General features: G+C 43.1%; 1 protein-coding gene across 1 annotated transcript in view; it reads right to left on the bottom strand.

Moving 5' to 3' along the window:
- Nucleotides 1–11,637, bottom strand: part of WDR64 (WD repeat domain 64) — a 68,700-nt gene extending 57,063 nt beyond the window's left edge. The window contains exons 1-4 of the mRNA XM_083732207.1: nucleotides 11,288–11,637; nucleotides 10,822–10,952; nucleotides 4,072–4,174; nucleotides 2,766–2,869 (exon numbers count right to left, since the gene is read on the bottom strand). Coding sequence (XP_083588333.1) covers nucleotides 2,766–2,869; nucleotides 4,072–4,174; nucleotides 10,822–10,952; nucleotides 11,288–11,438 — 489 coding nt within the window. The 5' untranslated portion in view covers nucleotides 11,439–11,637. The remainder of the gene's footprint in view (nucleotides 1–2,765; nucleotides 2,870–4,071; nucleotides 4,175–10,821; nucleotides 10,953–11,287) is intronic.
- Between the last annotated feature and the right edge of the window lie 5,047 nt (nucleotides 11,638–16,684).

Below are 16,684 nucleotides of genomic sequence, written 5' to 3'. Positions count from 1 at the left end.
CTCATGTGTGATTATATCCTTAATAACCTGCCAAAGATATAGGCACACTCATACCCTATTCGGTTTTCACAACAGCAGGGACTGTTATATTAATGTGACTCAAAATTTCCATGCAGAGCTTTCAAAAAGTAAGATAATATTTTTTTGAGCTTTGGAAATGAAATGGAAGTACTGATATCAATGTGACATCAGTGGAAACTCTTAGGTAGCAGCTGGGAGCTCTCTGAGGGGGGTTATTTTTTAGAGCAGTTCTTCATAGAACTGTGAAAGAGATATAATATACAGGAATACTGGATAGGTTCCCGCCCACATTCATTCAGTAGTTCCCAAATGTCTCAGCCTTGCTTTAGTATTTAATCACATGCAAGGATCTTTTATTATCTTGTACATGCCTATGATGCGTATTGTGTCCTAATTAAATTGAAACCCTGGGTGTGTTTTGCTGCTTGGAAACATTACTGCATAGTCACGACATTTCATAGGCTACTTGCACAAGAGCTACAGAAGTATGAAGGTAATAAACAGCACATAGCCTCATATTTGTGCCTTCTGCCAGGGTAGTTTACTGCTGCATTTAAACAAAGGATGTTGCATCCTTGGGAGATTTATTAGCATAGCTTTTCTTCCCCCTCTTCAACATCTCACTTAAACGGGTTACAAAAAAAGAAAAAAGGATGAAATACAAGTGGTAACTGCCAACGTTTTATGGAACTGATTATTTTGAGACAACATCTTCCAAGACAACAATGCCCATTTACACCACAAAGCGCTCATAACCCACCTACTTTCAGTAGCCAGAAACACCATAACCAGGCACTGGAGAGACCTGTCAGGAGTAAGCATGGACCAATGGTACCAAATAGTATGGGAAACAGCCCTACTAGAAAAATTAACAAATAAACTGAAACTGACATGGGGACAAACAGAAGAAGATGCCTTTACCCCGGTACGGCTCCCCTTTATCACATATACAGCCCAACAAGACAATGACAATAATCCACCAACAGCATACGAATCAATATGGCTAACCTGATCCAAAACACCCACCCACCCCACTCACACACGAAAACAAAGATCACCACAGCCAAACACAAACAAACAACCACACCCTGGGCCAACCCTAACCTCTCTCTCCACCAAAGGAACGCAAGTGAACAGTAGAACCGGCACGAGCAACGCTGACACCAAACCCTACATACATTAAGCAAAATAGAAACATCACCACCCGACCCCACCCATCTTCCCCCCTCCACCCCTTTTCTTCCTAATGTCTCAACAAATGAAACTGATTTGTAAAAATGTTACATGGAAAAAATATGAGAGACATTACACATACTTCTGTAAAACAAGAAAATCTTTAATAAAATTTGGGACATGGGTTTTCACCAGCTTACCAATATGTACATAATCTCATGACACGCAATTCATGCACGGTCATACTGTTTCCCATATTTGTACACTCCTATACTCTAATGTTCTGTTTTAGGAAAATGGGAAGCTTCCAGTGGTAGTTCCCATTGGGAAGGCAGGGAGGCCACCAGTGGGTGGTGCCTAAGCCCATGATGGGCAAATGTGGAGCCAACCAATCCTGATTTTGCCCACATTCTCCTCCCTTCTGAGTTCTGCAAGGGCAAAACTGAGACCCAAAAGGAAAAAGGTGGCAGGCATTGCCACCCATGGACAGGTTATAAACAAAAAGGTAGGCAGGTGGGGACTGACAGAGGGCAGAATGAGCATGGTGGGGCAGTGCCCCATTTGCCCTAATGGACCAGCCTCTGACGGAAGCTGCCTTCTACCAAGTCAGATCATTGGTCTACCTAGCTCACTACTGCCAGCACTGAATTGCCCCTGCATTTATGACACAGATGTTTCTTCTAGGTCTACCTGGAGCAGGTAGGTAGAACTGCCAAGTTTTACATTCTTAGCAGTTTCCATCACATACTTTGAAAAAAATTCTGGTTACATCGTTGTTGTAAATTCCATTAGAGTTTCTTATGTCATCCCAGCAGGTCCCTCCACAAAGATGTGAGGCTGGGGTTGGGTGCCGCTTGTCAAAGCCCTTTTCCAAAATGCCCAGCTGCAGGCTTTTTGCTATTCTCTACAAGGAAGGAAATGGAGGACCTGCTGTGGAAATGGCTCGACTTGTTAGACTGAACTTGCTCCTGGAGACCTCAGCCATTGACCATCAAGCTTGCTCCTATCTGGATGATCCTAAATTTTTACCTGCATAACTCCCATCTTTGTCATGATAGAGTGTTGGGATGCTGAGAACTGGTTTCTAAGTCATACAATTTTTTGAACAATATGTATTAAATGTCTGTGTAGGCTACTCATTTTTCTGAAAGCCTTTGTCTGAATGAGTGGGAAAGGATGGGTGCATTATGTTTTAGAAGGAAGAGAAAGCAAACAATATACCAAGAGCTTCTTTTCCTACTAATGCATCATCCAAACTAAGGTGGCCTGGGCAATAACACATTTTCAGTTTGTGCAATGGCCATTTACATCAATTAAGCTTCCGCAGAACACTTTCTAGTGACCTGTTCTTACTTTGTTTGAATTTGGGCCTGAATAAAATATGAAAATTGCATAAATGCCTACGTATTTCAGGAACCTGAAGCCAGATATCTCTTGTATAGCAGATGTTTGCTCGACTATCTCACTCATATATAACCAAAGGGCAGATGCATTTACATTTAATTAGCTGTTCATATTAGAAAGTGCTCTGTACCATAGAGAAAACAAATCTGGTTTAATTCAAAAATTACCTGGCTGGAGAAAACGGACAGCATCCCTTTTTGTGATGCTACTACTAAAAAATCCAGCTGTGGTACTTTCACTATGCACTTTATTACATCACGTCTCTTGACTCCTGCCAAAGACAAAATACATTCTAAAATCTGAACAACAAAACTTCTAGGAATTAGGTAATGCACATAATTAGTAAGAAGGCAAGATACACATCTATATGGAATTTTCCCTAACAGACGTGTCTTTGCAGAGGAATTTCCCCTAATATAATTCATTTTAGAAATTTGTAGTTTTCACTAAATATATGCATTTTAGTACATGTTAATTGCTGGATAGCTACACTGCAAAATCGTATGTAATTGTTTTGGAAAGCGCAAATTAGGGAGATCCACCTTTAAACGTGAACAAATAGAATTTCTCCCCATCCCTACTTGTAAAGAAATGGTACAGTCCAGAGGCAAATATACCAACTCAGTGAGAACTACAATAAACTGATTTTTTAAAAAAATGTTTTTATAAACTTTTATGCCAACTTGTTTTTAATGCTTTATTTTAAGTAGATAATTTCTATTGTTCTTCGTGGCCTGCTTAGGGCCTTTCTGTTGAGTAAGTGGTATATACCGGTAAATGTTGTAAAATAAATAAAATAAAAGTAATGGCTAAAAACCAGTGAGGGCATTTACAATAGAATTACAAGCAGTTTTTGTCAAGGGCAGTTCATAGGTGAGTACAAATGAACAGATGGTTGCAGCAGAGCCATAGAATGCATTAAAAATGTACAACATGGCATCTTTGGAGACTTATGAAAACATACTTTTATAAATATAAAAAAAATCATGCTCTGATTTTGAACTTCTGCAATATTAACAATATGATCATATAGGGAGTTTCTTGGGTGCGACTTTGGTGATGCCAATGGAGGGGTTTGCTAGTTGTCTTTTGGCTGGAGAAAAATGCAACTCATAGTTACAACAGAAATGCTGTGATTTTAAAAAAAGAAAATGAACGAACTGTTTGGGAAATCTACTTTAATTACATAAGAGTCTAACAGGAACCCTATAATAGCAGGCACAGTTCAATCCTGGGCAGGTCTATTCAGACATAAACATTTCTGAGTGCATGGAGCTTTCTCTCCAGCAAGTGTGTATAGATTTGCAACCAGAAGCTGTTCACTGAATGGGTGGAGCCACTACTCTAACTTCCCGGCGGGTGGGCTAATGTTGCTTACTGGGAGAGGAAGAGGGGCAATATATTGTTCTGCCCACATCTGATGACACATTATGCAGAAGTTCAATAAGGGGAGAGAACATTAAAAGATCCTACCTGCTTTTGAAATCCGCTGCTTTTTGGATACCAGGAAAACCATATTTTCTTCATCAAGCTGGGCAGCAAGAGCATCACCCTCCAGTATATAATATCCAAAGATCTAAAACAAGCCAAACAAAATGCAGCACCACATAAGAAGAACCTAAACTGCATGGAGAAATGATGGCATATATTTAAAACTCTACATATATTTAAAAGTCAGTAGTAGTCAGATGGATGGTGACAGCAGTGCTTCTTGGGAGAAAAGCAATGACAAAGCTAGACAGCATCTTAAAAAGCAAAGACATCACCTTGCCAACAAAGGTCTGTATAGTTAAAGCTATGGTTTCCCCATTAGTGATGTATGGAAGTGAGAGGTGGACCATAAAGAAGGCTGATCGCCGAAGAATTGATGCTTTTGAATTATGGTGCTGGAGGAGACTCTTGAGAGTCCCATGGACTGCAAGAAGATCAAACCTCTCCATTCTTAAGGAAATCAGCCCTGAATGCTCACTGGAAGGACCACCTCATGAGAAGAGAAGACTCCCTGGAAAAGACCCTGATGTTGGGAAAGATGGAGGGCACAAGGAGAAGGGGATGACAGAGGACGAGATGGTTGGACAGTGTTCTCGAAGCTACCAGCATGAGTTTGACCAAACTGCGGAAGGCAGTGGAAGACAGGAGTGCCTGGCGTGCTCTGGTCCATGGGGTCACGAAGAGTCAGACACGACTAAACAACTAAACAACAAGAAGTAGTCAGATGATGGCTAGAACACAGGTGGCGGAAGTCCCACTACGAAGATGACTAGAGCACATAATTGTGCCTATTTCACTGCTTCCTCGAGAACATGGCCAGCAGAGATCATCAGGGTGGTCCATTGCTGCTGACATCCATATCAGTGGTTGGCACCCAGGACACCTTAGAAACCATCCAAGAGTTGCTTGCTAGGCATTTTGAGGATGAAGTCATCGATCTCTGTAGCAAGCTAGATGCCATGACTGATGCATTCTCAAACAAGAATTCCAGTGCTCCATCAAACCATGTTTTATGCAATCAGTTTCAAGTTTTGCAGCCTAATGACATTGACAGAGTGCCTGTGAGTATGTGCCAATGATGTTACCTTTGGATCCTTGTCTTTCATGGCTGATTCATGCTAGTTGGGTGGGGAGGAGGGGGCCAGCTCTGTCACTGGAGGCACATGTGGCTAGATGTGCCTTTTGCTACCTTTGGTTGGTAAGACAACTACAGCCAATCCTGGATCAAGATAGCTCAACCACAGCTGTCCGGCCTCACAGTTGGATTACTGCACTCTGCTCTATGTGCTGCTGCCTTTGGGGTTGGTTTGGAGGCTGTAGCTGATACAGAATGTCACAGCTAGGTTGCTTGTGGGGCAAACTATTAACAGCATGTAGCACCTTGCTTGTGGGATTTGCAATGGCACTCAGTGTGCTACTGGGCCAAGTTCTATACAGTTCAGGACCAGGTTACTTGAGACAGAAGGGTATTTAAATATATATATATATATATATATATATGCTGCTTTTGCCACAATTATATTTATCTCTATGTATGCGTATGTCCTCACAACTGCTGCACTCCAATAGAGAATGTGATAGACTGAAAGATCAACTCTGGGTTTTTCCACAGCTAACACTACAGACATCTTTATTCTCAAATGCATCACTTTTAAATGCTGTTAATGCAAGATAGAAAAGTGTAAACATTGGAACCCAAGGGGTTATGCAGACATAAGGCATACATACTTTCAAAATTAGAGGAATCTTGAATTCAAATTCTATTTTTCCAAAACAAGGCTTGAGGGCATAGAAGGGCAACTGTCCAGTCACCACTGCCACACAACACATATTGTTCAGGATGAAGTGTCAGGAAATTGACCATTTTCCTGGTGATGAATGGACCAATAATTGAGGCACAGGAGGGCAAGAGGCAAGGGCTTATGAAGAGCTGGCCAAAGAAGAATATTACAAAGAAAAAAATCTTTATGCAATCAAGGGGCAATTTTAGCTAACTGAACAATTAGATAGAACCCAGAAGGATATGCTGAGCTGGTTTCTCATGCAATGCTAAGTCAAACCATGGCTTAGTGTGAATGTGTGAGAGTTCAAGTCTGGAGTTCAAGCGTCTTCAAAGTTTATGATACCTTTGGTAAGGGCTGTTCTCCAACTGAGCGCTCGCAGGCCAGTGATTCCTAGTTGTCGGTGTTTATGCTACATTTTTCTTAGATTTGCCTTGGGAGGGTCTTTAAGCCTCTTTTGTTGACCACCAGCATTATGTTTTCCATTTTTAAATTCAGAATAGAGTAGTTGCTTTGGAAGACGATAATCAGGCACCCAAACAACATTACCAGTCCAACAAAGTTGATGCTGAAGAATCATTGCTTTAACACTGGTGATCTTTGCTTCTTCTAGTACACTGGCATTAGTTTGCCTGTCTTTCCAAGTGATATGTAATTTTTTTTCCGGAGACTGCTGTCTCCTCTTTGGGAACCTGCATATTTCTCTAGACTGTTTCATACTGTGTTCATGGTTGGTAGAAACAACAAGCAAGATGATGGGGGGTGGGGAGAAAAGCTATGTTCCTTTTGTCCAGGAGAAAGCCTTCAGGAGGACTCCAAAATTAGGTTCCAGGCATGACTGAAATGAAAATCAGACTCAGCACACAAAATATGGAATGGCTCATTACAGAAAGAAGTCATTTCAAAAGCTTTCTAGTCAGTGTATAGGTCTGCCTTTGATTTACAGACGCAGGGGAAACAGAAACATGATTTCAGTCCCTTGTGGAAAATGGCCATTGTCTTCAAAAGCAAATTCAAAAGCAACAGATAAACTTTGAGCATTTCTCAGCTATGTAACCAAATCCTAAGGGCCTTTTAGCATTCCAGCCAAAGTGTCTTATCTTTTAATGATGCTTAACCTCCATGGGTGATGGTGTATTAGATGTCGTTTGATTTTCTTGTAATTCTGTATCGAGTTTTCTACCATAATTTTGATCCATTGTTGCACAAGTGGAAGAAGGCAAGTTCACCCGAGATGTTTTTAGCAGGCTCTGAAGGAGCACAGTGAAGGTGTCTGCCTGATCTCAAAAGACAGGGAGTTGCAAAGGGTGGGTACTGCCACACTGAAATATCAGGTTCTTACAAATGGTATGATGTGTCATCTGTAACAGAGCCAGTTGCTCAGACTGAAGCAGTCAAGTGGGCATATATGGGGAAAGGTGATCTTGCAAGTAAACTGGTCCCAAACTGTTAAGGGCTTTATATATTAATAGTAACACCTTGAACTTGACCCAGTAGTAAACTGGCAGGTCCCTGAGCAGAGGTGTGAAAGGCTAACAAGGTTTGATTCCTTTCAGCAATCTTGCTGCAGCATTCTGCACTAACCGAAGTCCCACATGCAGTTCATTGCAGTAACCAATGCACAAACTGTGTGAATATGTGAAACAACTCATAGTTCCAGGTCAGTAAGAACTTATTGCCAAGGATTGTTGTGATGACAGATATAGAATCTGTCTGCACAGTACATCTAATCCATGATATAGCAATATCAATAAGGTACAGTATGAGGAATCCGCAACACTTCCCTCTTAGCATCCTTTCTTGGGCAAACCCCTCATATCCACACCCCATGGAGAAAGAGATCAGATCTCGCCTTCCCCTTTCTTGCAGGCTCCAGCTTCTCATTCCCTCCCCCTTTTTTTCTTACTGCTAGCAAAGGTTTACATGAAGAACGAAGCAAAGCGCTCTTTTAAATTCCTCTCCAACCCTAGAGAAGACAAGAAGGATTTATAGGCAAAAGAATGATTTAAATGCAGCTTTCAAAAGGTTAATGGTGTAATACATGAACCACTTAGCTACGGTCTACTGATCTAGTTGGTGAAAAAGGCACTGTAATCAGAAGCACATTCATCTGAAGAGAACTTTATGAACCCCAAATTGCCTCTGGAGCCAATCAAATTCCACCTTATGGAGAGCAGCCTATCAAGTGCTTCTGTAGCTGCTTGTGAGCTTCATTGCCCCAGCCGCATAATACTTTAAACATTAAAATCAGAGGGAGCCGATGAAAGAACTCCAGGGTACAGGTTCTACTTTTTGCAGGAAAATGCCATGGTTTAGGAGCACCACTTGTAGAGTTCATTTTTATTTAAGGTTTATGAATATTTATAAGCAGTGCTTCGCTTTAAAAATGAGGTACCAGTGTTCATATATTGACAACAGAATTGTGGATGCCAGCACAAAATGGCTGACATGGACAGCAAAATGAAAAAAGGTAATTGTACTCTACTGTATACAACAAGCAAGTACTGTAGGCCCAGATCAAGGGTAGTCATAGTACTACTCTATTCTGCCTTGGTCAGACTACATCTGGAATACTGTGTCCAATTCTGGGCACCACAATTTAAGAAGGATGTTGACAAGCTGGAACGTGTGCAGAGGAGGGCAACCAAGATGATCAAGGGTCTGGAAACTAAGCCTAATGAGGAACGATTGAAGGAGCTGAGTATGTTTAGTTTGGAAAAGAGGAGACTGGGAGGAGATAGGATAGCCATCTTCAAATATCTTAAGGGCTGTCACATGGAAGAGGGAGCATGCTTGTTTTCTCCTGCTCTGGAGGGTAGGACTCGAACCAATGGCTTCAAGTTACAAGAAAGGAGATTCCAACTAATCATTCGGAAATACAATAAGAGCCATTCAGCAGTGGAACTGACTCCCACAAGAGGTGCTGTACTCTCCTTCCTTGGAGGTTTTTGAACAGAGGTTGGATGGCCATTTGTCATGGATGCTTTAGCTGAGATTCCGGCATTGCAGGGGGTTGGACTAGATGACCCTTGGGTCCCTTCCAACTCTAAGATTCTACGATTCTACAAGAGCAAAGTCGGAGCAGTGCCGAAGATACACTGCTGGGAGTTGTGGTTTGAGACACATGTATCCCATAACCGTGGAGCCTGTGTGCTATGTATATAGCATGGCTGAACTGGTAATATTCTCACTTGTTGTTCGTAACATCATCCCTCTTCCCACTCAGAAAAGCCTCACCAAAAACCACAGGCTACTTTCCAGTGATTACTATTCCGTGAGCTGAAGCAGCATAAAGTTAGTCAGCAGCCAGAAAATGAATGGTGTGAATTATAAGAATTGCCTTTATCAGCTAAATTCATGCGCTTCCCTGGAACATCAGTTAAGCAGAAATTGTCAAGAGTTCACTTTCCTGATGAAGTGCTTTTCATGGTCACAAAGCCCACTTCAGTCTCCTTATAAAAGGCAACTCCTCCGATTATTTAGGAGCTAACTATGCATTGTTTCAGTCACAGAGGAGATGATCTACTGCGGGTGCAATGTTGAACAGATTGCAAGCCCTTCAATCATTCGCTTGAGCTGCTATCCTCCTTGGGTTCTTCTTGTTCCATAAGTAGGAATGCAGGAGAAACTTGATCAAAACACTTGCAAGGGCAAAAAAAAATTGGTTCATTCTCTGTGCTGGGACAGCCTCCTGCTCAAGAAGATAGCTCCCTCTCATCCTCACTGCCTCACTTAGTAAAGCCTTTCCTGATCCCCATGGTCTCACTCTACCAACTCCTTCATTATAATATATGGTTACCAGATGTCCCCGTTTCTTGGGGACAGTCCCCGGATTTACAAATCTGTCCCCAGACAAAATCTGTCCCCGGATTTATATTTTAAATGTTGTAGATGTATTAGTAGGGAATGAATATTGTGTGATTGGTTCAACAGCACAAAACACATCATATGGGGACTTCCAGAGAGGCAAAATGGCAGGCACCATGGCAGTGAGCAGTTCCTGAAGCCAGCCAGAGCCAACTGTGCTACCACAGTGCTGAGACTGCTGCTGCCACTGCCAAGGGGGAACCGCTGACACCCAAACCGTGACCCAAATCGAGCCAGGAACGAGAGCGCCTAGCCACCTGGCCACCTGACTCCTCTTTTTTTAAAAAAAGTGTCCCTGGATTTTTTGAAAAAAAATCTGGTAACCTTATTATAATGGCCTGGTTCGCATGTCACAGTAAACCAAAGAGCAACTTACCATGACTGTGCTGGCTCCCGAGGAGGCACTTACATGGCCTTTGCTCCTCCCTTGGTTTTTAAGGTCAGTGTGGGACATCAGCTAAGCTACGGTTTAACTTAGGGTGGTATCTTGTGTCAGTAGTAATAGTAAAAGTGTATCAGCATTATCTTTCTTGTAAATGGTTTCATATGTGAGAATGAAGATTGGATTGGTTTGACCTAGGGCTGAGCTCAAGACACATTTATGCACCGCAAACAGCAACACCACTACGTTTCAGAGCACAATTCAAAGTGTTGGTGCTGACCTTTAAAGCCCCAAACGGCCTCGGTCCTGTATACATGAAGGAACGTCTCCACCCCCATCGTTCAGCCCAGACACTGAGTTCCAGCGCCATGGGCCTTCTGGCGGTTCCCTCACTGCAAGAAGTGAGGTTACAGGGAACCAAGCAGAGGGCCTTCTGGGTAGTGGTGCCTGCCCTGTGGAATGCCCTCCCATCAGATGTCAAGGAAATAAGCAACTATATCTTACTTTTAAAAGACATCTAAAAGCAGCCCTGTTTAGGGAAGTTTTAATGTTTAATGCTGTATTGTGTTTTTAGTATTTTGTTGGAAGCCACCCAGAGTGGCTGGGGAAACCCAGCCAGATGGGCGGGGTATAAATTATTATTATTATTATTATTATTATTATTATTATTATTATTATTATTTATTAACAACACGTATCTACCTCGCACCATTCCGTCCGCCCATCAGGATTGTTGCTAATCTTCCTATAGAAGGTTTTAACATCTTGTGGCTTCACATCTGTACCAAACAGCCTCTGGACTTCAGCAAAGAATTTATCGTAATCAATTTCCTCTGCAATGAAAGAAAAGAAGACAAAAGCTAACAGATCAGCACAGCTATTTTCGATACTTTTCCAACCATCACCTCGTGCTGCAATCCATCATCATCAGTGTTTGGAGAATTAAGTTTTGTCTTCATTTTCATTTGGAATCCCTTTTCTGTCTCGCTATTTATGAAATAGTACAGCAGGGATCTTTGGGTTCCTGGGTCCCAATATTAGAGAAAGTTTTGAGCAAGAAAGGGAGAAATGGTAGACTCCTTTCTAGGGTGACTTAATTCATTCTGAAGGGTAAATCCATTTATCACCCCAAATTCCACCCCTCTGCGTGTACAACCAGATTACTTACCAGCATCTTTTATATACAAGCCTAATCTTTCATCCCTTTTCTGAGCAACTGTCTGGTCAACTAATTTCTGAAACAGTTTCAGTAGATTTTTGAAATCAGCTCCATCAGGAATGTTGTTGGAAATATCATCTTGAGTTTTTTTCCTAGACATTCTGTTTCATGAGATGGGTGGGACGCAGCAAAATCTCCTTTCCACACGCTCTAATGCTCCTTGTCTTGTTTTCTTCTCAGTTGTATTCTCTGATGTTAATGCTTTGAGAAAATGCCAGCTGCATGATCTGAAGTGTTGCTTAGGTGAATGAGAAGTGGTGACTGGCCTTGACATGCAGCTTCTCAGGCAGGCAAGTGTGTGCCACTAACTACCTGATGTCATAACTCTTCATTGAGCCTCATTGGTCATTAGGTCCAGCTAGATCACAAACCACCATAACTGGCAAGCTGCTGAAAGTCAGTTCAATCTCCATCAGAAAAAAGGAGGACAAGGAGGAAGCAAAATGCTCTGAGATTTGATTTATTTATCTCATGCAGGAAACCCAACCTTCTTCATTCAACTTCAAATGTCTAGGGCAGGGGTCAGCAAACTTTTTCAGCAGGGGGCCAGTCCACTGTCCCTCAGACCTTGTGGGAGGCCGGACTATATTGGGGGGGGGGGGAGAATGAATTCCTATGCCCTACAAATAACCCAGAGATGCATTTTAAATAAAAGCACACATTCTACTCATGTAAAAAATAATAATCCCGGGCCGGATTTAGAAGCTGATTGGGCCGGATCCCGCCCCCAGGCCTTAAGTTTGCCTACCCATGGTCTAGGAACTGCATTCTCTTATTATTCTACCCTGTCAGAACCTGTGAAATAGGATATAATTGCTGGCAATTGCTAATGTGCAATAAAAAATCAAGAGAAGAATTCAGGTTGTTTAAACAGTGCATTTTAGTGCAATGCAGCACACACAAGCAGGAAAAAGAGGTATCTATCTACAGCTAGATGGGAACCTGAGCATACAATAGGCCAGGCCATACTAATGTGGTACACTCCAGATGCTGTGGGCTACAACTTCCATCCGTTGCAGCCAGCCTGACCAATGATCAGAGGTGATAGATGTATTCACAACAGGTGAAAGAGTACCATGTTGGCAACCCCTGCCATAAGCCATAAGGGGCTGAACAATATGCAGTATGAAGCAGGAAGAGCCCCATAGAATCCAGGTTCATAAGATTAGAGTATGTCACAGCAAGTGTCTGGGATTGCTTTGTCACCCGGCACTCAGCTGGCATCTGGAGAAATCCTGAAGGGGCAGAATCCTGGCTTGACGTCTTATAGGACTAAGTAGCTTTCTGTGTCCAGGGCAACTAACTATCTACCTGCTCCATCTGGTATGCCAGCTGAGACCCTACCTGCCTGTGCACTGTCTCACCAGAGTGGTACATGTGCTGGTTATCTCGTGCTTGGACTACTGCTATGTGGTCGACATGGGGCTACCTTTAAAGGTGACTCAGAAACTACAACTAATCCAGAATGTGGCTGCCAGACTGCGAGCGGCCGACAGGACCATACAACACCAGTCCCAAAAGATCTGCATTGGCTTCCAGTACATTTCCAAGCACAATTCAAAGTGTTGGTGCTGACCTAAATAGCTTCAGCTCTGTATACCTGAAGGAGTGTCTCCACCACATCATTCAGCCCAGACACTGATATCCAGATCCAAGGGCCTTCTGGTGGGTGCAGAAGTGAGGCTACAGGGACAGGGATGGCGCTGTGCTGCAAAGATCCCTCCAGTGCCCCCCCCCCCATTTCCCAAAGTTGTAGACCCAATGGCATAGCAAGGTCAGGTGGTACCCGGTGCAGAATTTTTTTTGTCACCCCCCCCACCAATTGAAATTATTAAAAGAAGGAAAAATAAGATACTTACAGTTGCAAGTGTTATTTTCTGGTTTATTTACTTAACATTGTGAGCATAAGCACTTAAAACCCATTTTCCTAACTTTGTTCTCTGCAAATTTTGAAATCACATCAACTCCCAGAGTTGTTGGAGCTAGAATAAAACCCAGCCACCCCTCCAGTTGGATTCTGTCCATGAAACCAGTGAATGTGTGTGCTGCCTTCTTCCATTTCAGGGGGGTATGTGGGCTAGATGACCCTTGAGGTCCCTTCAGTCCTACAATTCTAGGATTCTCTGTTGCCACAGGCAGAAAAATGTCTCAGGCCAAACAAAATGTGTGGGAGCCAATCTGCATGGCTTCATAAGAAGACAAGACACATTCATGGAGGAGATGGTTACCCATGGCTACCAGCCAGGATGGCTCTGCTCTGCCTCCACGATCGGAGGCAGTGATGCTTCTGAATACCAGTTGCTGGGAACCGTAGGAAGGGAAGAGTAGATAGTTCTCACTCATCCAATTCTCTTGAAATGTCTATGAGGAGTTGCAAACAACTGAAGATCCTTATAGTTTCTCTTTTCAGCAAAATATAGACATATGCAGTCCTTTTGATGTTTCAACCTCTCCAACCTTTCCCAAACTTTAAAGTTTCAATTTATCTCTCCAAGCATTTTTATAAGCACACCCGGCTTCCAACTTTAAGAAGGTGGCGTAGGGGCTCTGACATGCTGGCACCACCTTCCCAGCGATCTTTGTAGAAATAGTTTCTCCTTTCAAAAAGACACAGGCATATCCAGTCCTTATCAATATTTCAGCTTCCCTAGCCCGTTCCAAACTTTAAAATTCCGACTTACCTATAAGAATATGTACTTTATACATTCTTTGAAAACCAAACTCAATCTTTTTTAAAACCACTCCAGCCAAGGTGTATTCATAATCCACAATTAAGAATCCAGTTGAAGGTAATAAAGAATGAGTTTCAGTTTTTAGTCTCAACGTCACATCAACAGGCAAATATACCATTTATGCCTGCACGTTTATAACACATACAAAGCTGTTTTTTGACTGATTGTAGCTGAGTCCAAAGAGGATGGTAACCATGTAAGACTATACTCAAATCAAGTTACAAAACTCAGGAAGAGATGAAAACTAAGGGTTTAAGTTGATAAAAGCTTCATGGGTTAGAGGTGGGGGTTAATGTTCTGGGAGGTCGTTATGAGCATTAGGGGACAGATATTCCTGCTGAGATAGGCTGTAAGCAGCATGGTCAGAAAGAAATGAAACGCCATGTGCTGCGGCAACCTCTATATACACACATACAAACACATATACGTGTGTCCCGTCCCGTCCCGTCCCCCAATCTGGCCCCTTAATAGTGTAAAAACAAATGTATGATAGAAGCTGCTCAAACGCCTCCTCCCCTTTCTAGAACTCCTTTATTCCACACCTCACACAGACGACTAAGATCATGCTCTAGAAGCAAGCATTTGATATTTAAATTGGAAAGGCAGGTTTATTTTTTGGGTGGGAGGGTAAGATCTGTTCCTAGGGAGTTTTTCCTCCAGGACAAGGCACAAAGAGCACACGGTGCTCCCCTTGTGCAAAGCAAGTTTTGTGAGGCAGGCCACTTTACTATTTCCTCTTATTGCCCCCACAATGTGTAAACCCATTGGCTGCCCAGTGGAGGACCTTAGACACAGTAGCTCAAGGACTGCCCAGTCTGCTCGGGCACAGGAAGTAACGAGTCTTCATAACACCAACACACACACACACACCCAATGCCCCAAAATACATAGTGATGTGATTATTTTTTAATCCATTCTCTGCACAGCACCTCCATCTATTGCAAGGGGGAGACACAGCCCCGATGCACAGGATTTGGGAGTGGAGGAGAAGGAAGGAGGTTGCTGCTGTGTTGTGGGTTTGGGTGGGGGTCTTTTTGGAGGGGTTGGGGAGGTGTTGAGCTTGTGTCTTTTAAACGGGAGCATGCAGGGAGCCGAGCCTGGCTGCTGGAGCTGGCCACAGGGTTGAGGATGGAGCTGCCCACACCTCTGCAGCGCCTGCCCAAGGCTGTGGAGCCGAGCCAGGTAAGGAGCGGGATGGGGAGCCGCTTTGCAGCGAGCAGAGGGATTCTCTGTGTTAAGTTGTGGGTGAACATATCAGACGACACAGCGATTCTTCAAACAGCTCTTGTTTATTCACAGGCAAGAACAGAACTGAAGGGCTCAGTCAGCCTGCTTATATAGAGCTCCAGTACAATGCAACAGTAACCATTTCCTGTAACTATCCAATCACTGAACATCACTTTCAATCCCTTATTTACATATGTGGACCTGAGTGAAAACTATCTACAGTATCCCCCTGCTGGCCCAGAGCGAGAACTTCAGTACATAACACTCTGCTCCCGGCTGCAGCGGTGGCCAGCGCCTCGCTCGCCGCCCCGAATATGAGTAGCTGTTCCCGGACTCCCGTTGCTGGGCGCCTGAGCCCAGTGACCCTGATGGGCAGGCTCTGTGGGGCAGGGCGCCACTAAGCCAAATAGAAAAGATGGACCTGTACAGGGAACTAGGCAGAGGGCCTTCTCGGTAGTTGCACCTGCCCTGTGGGCAGGAAATAAACAGCTACCTGACTTTTAGCAGATATCTGAAGGCAGCCCTGTATATGGAAGTTTTTAATGTTTGATTTTTACCGTGGTTTTACAACCTACTGCCACTACTTCTTGTTAATCAGAATCCTGTGGCTTGCTTTTTCACAACAGGACTTAATTGCAGGATGAGAGACCCGTTTGCAAATTTCATTTCAGAAATTATACACTGGGCATTAGCGGTTAAATATTTATGTCTAATCCAATCAAAGCAGAAGTAACTGGCAAAATGAAGACATGCTGTGATGAACAGCAGCAGAATACACAAAAGGTTTCCTTCAAACTTTTTTCCTTAAGGCTTTTTTAATGGCTAAATGGTTTAGCTATATATAGATACAGTGCAACACCACTGATCATTACATGGCCCCAAGGCTAACAAAAAGCAGAGAGTACTAAAGAGAAGAACAAAATGTCACTTCATAAATAGGCAGGTAAGAAGTTCAGGTTTTTTTCTTTTCTGCCATAGAATAGATGCCACGGAGAATCAGGGTCACTGGTTGATCACGATTTTGCAGAAGTCACAACAGAGTTGAAAAGCCAGTTTGATCTGGTTGCTCTGGAACTAAAAAAACAACCACCCTCTAGCAATATCTCATTTTCTTCACCGCCTCTATTGCATCTGCAGAAAACAGCAGCAGGAGACTTTTTCAGGTGGTTCACAATTTAGCGGAACCACCTGTAACATCGGGGCCCAGTACGGGCCACATATTCTCCTGCAATGATTTTGCAAAGTTTTTTGCAGATAAAATCGCTCAGATTCAGGAAGAAGTAGACTCCACCGTGGGAGCAGGGCCGGGGCGGGAGAGTGCTAGAGTTCTGTCTAGTCAAGTTGAGTGGGATCAATTCCAATCTGTTACCTCCAAGGACGTGGACAG

The sequence above is a fragment of the Podarcis gaigeae genome (genome assembly GCF_964106915.1).
Source record: "Podarcis gaigeae genome assembly, chromosome: 3".
Classification (NCBI taxonomy): domain Eukaryota; kingdom Metazoa; phylum Chordata; class Lepidosauria; order Squamata; family Lacertidae; genus Podarcis; species Podarcis gaigeae.
The sequence above is the reverse complement of the archived record's forward strand: the minus strand, read 5'-3'. Positions and strand labels throughout refer to the sequence as shown.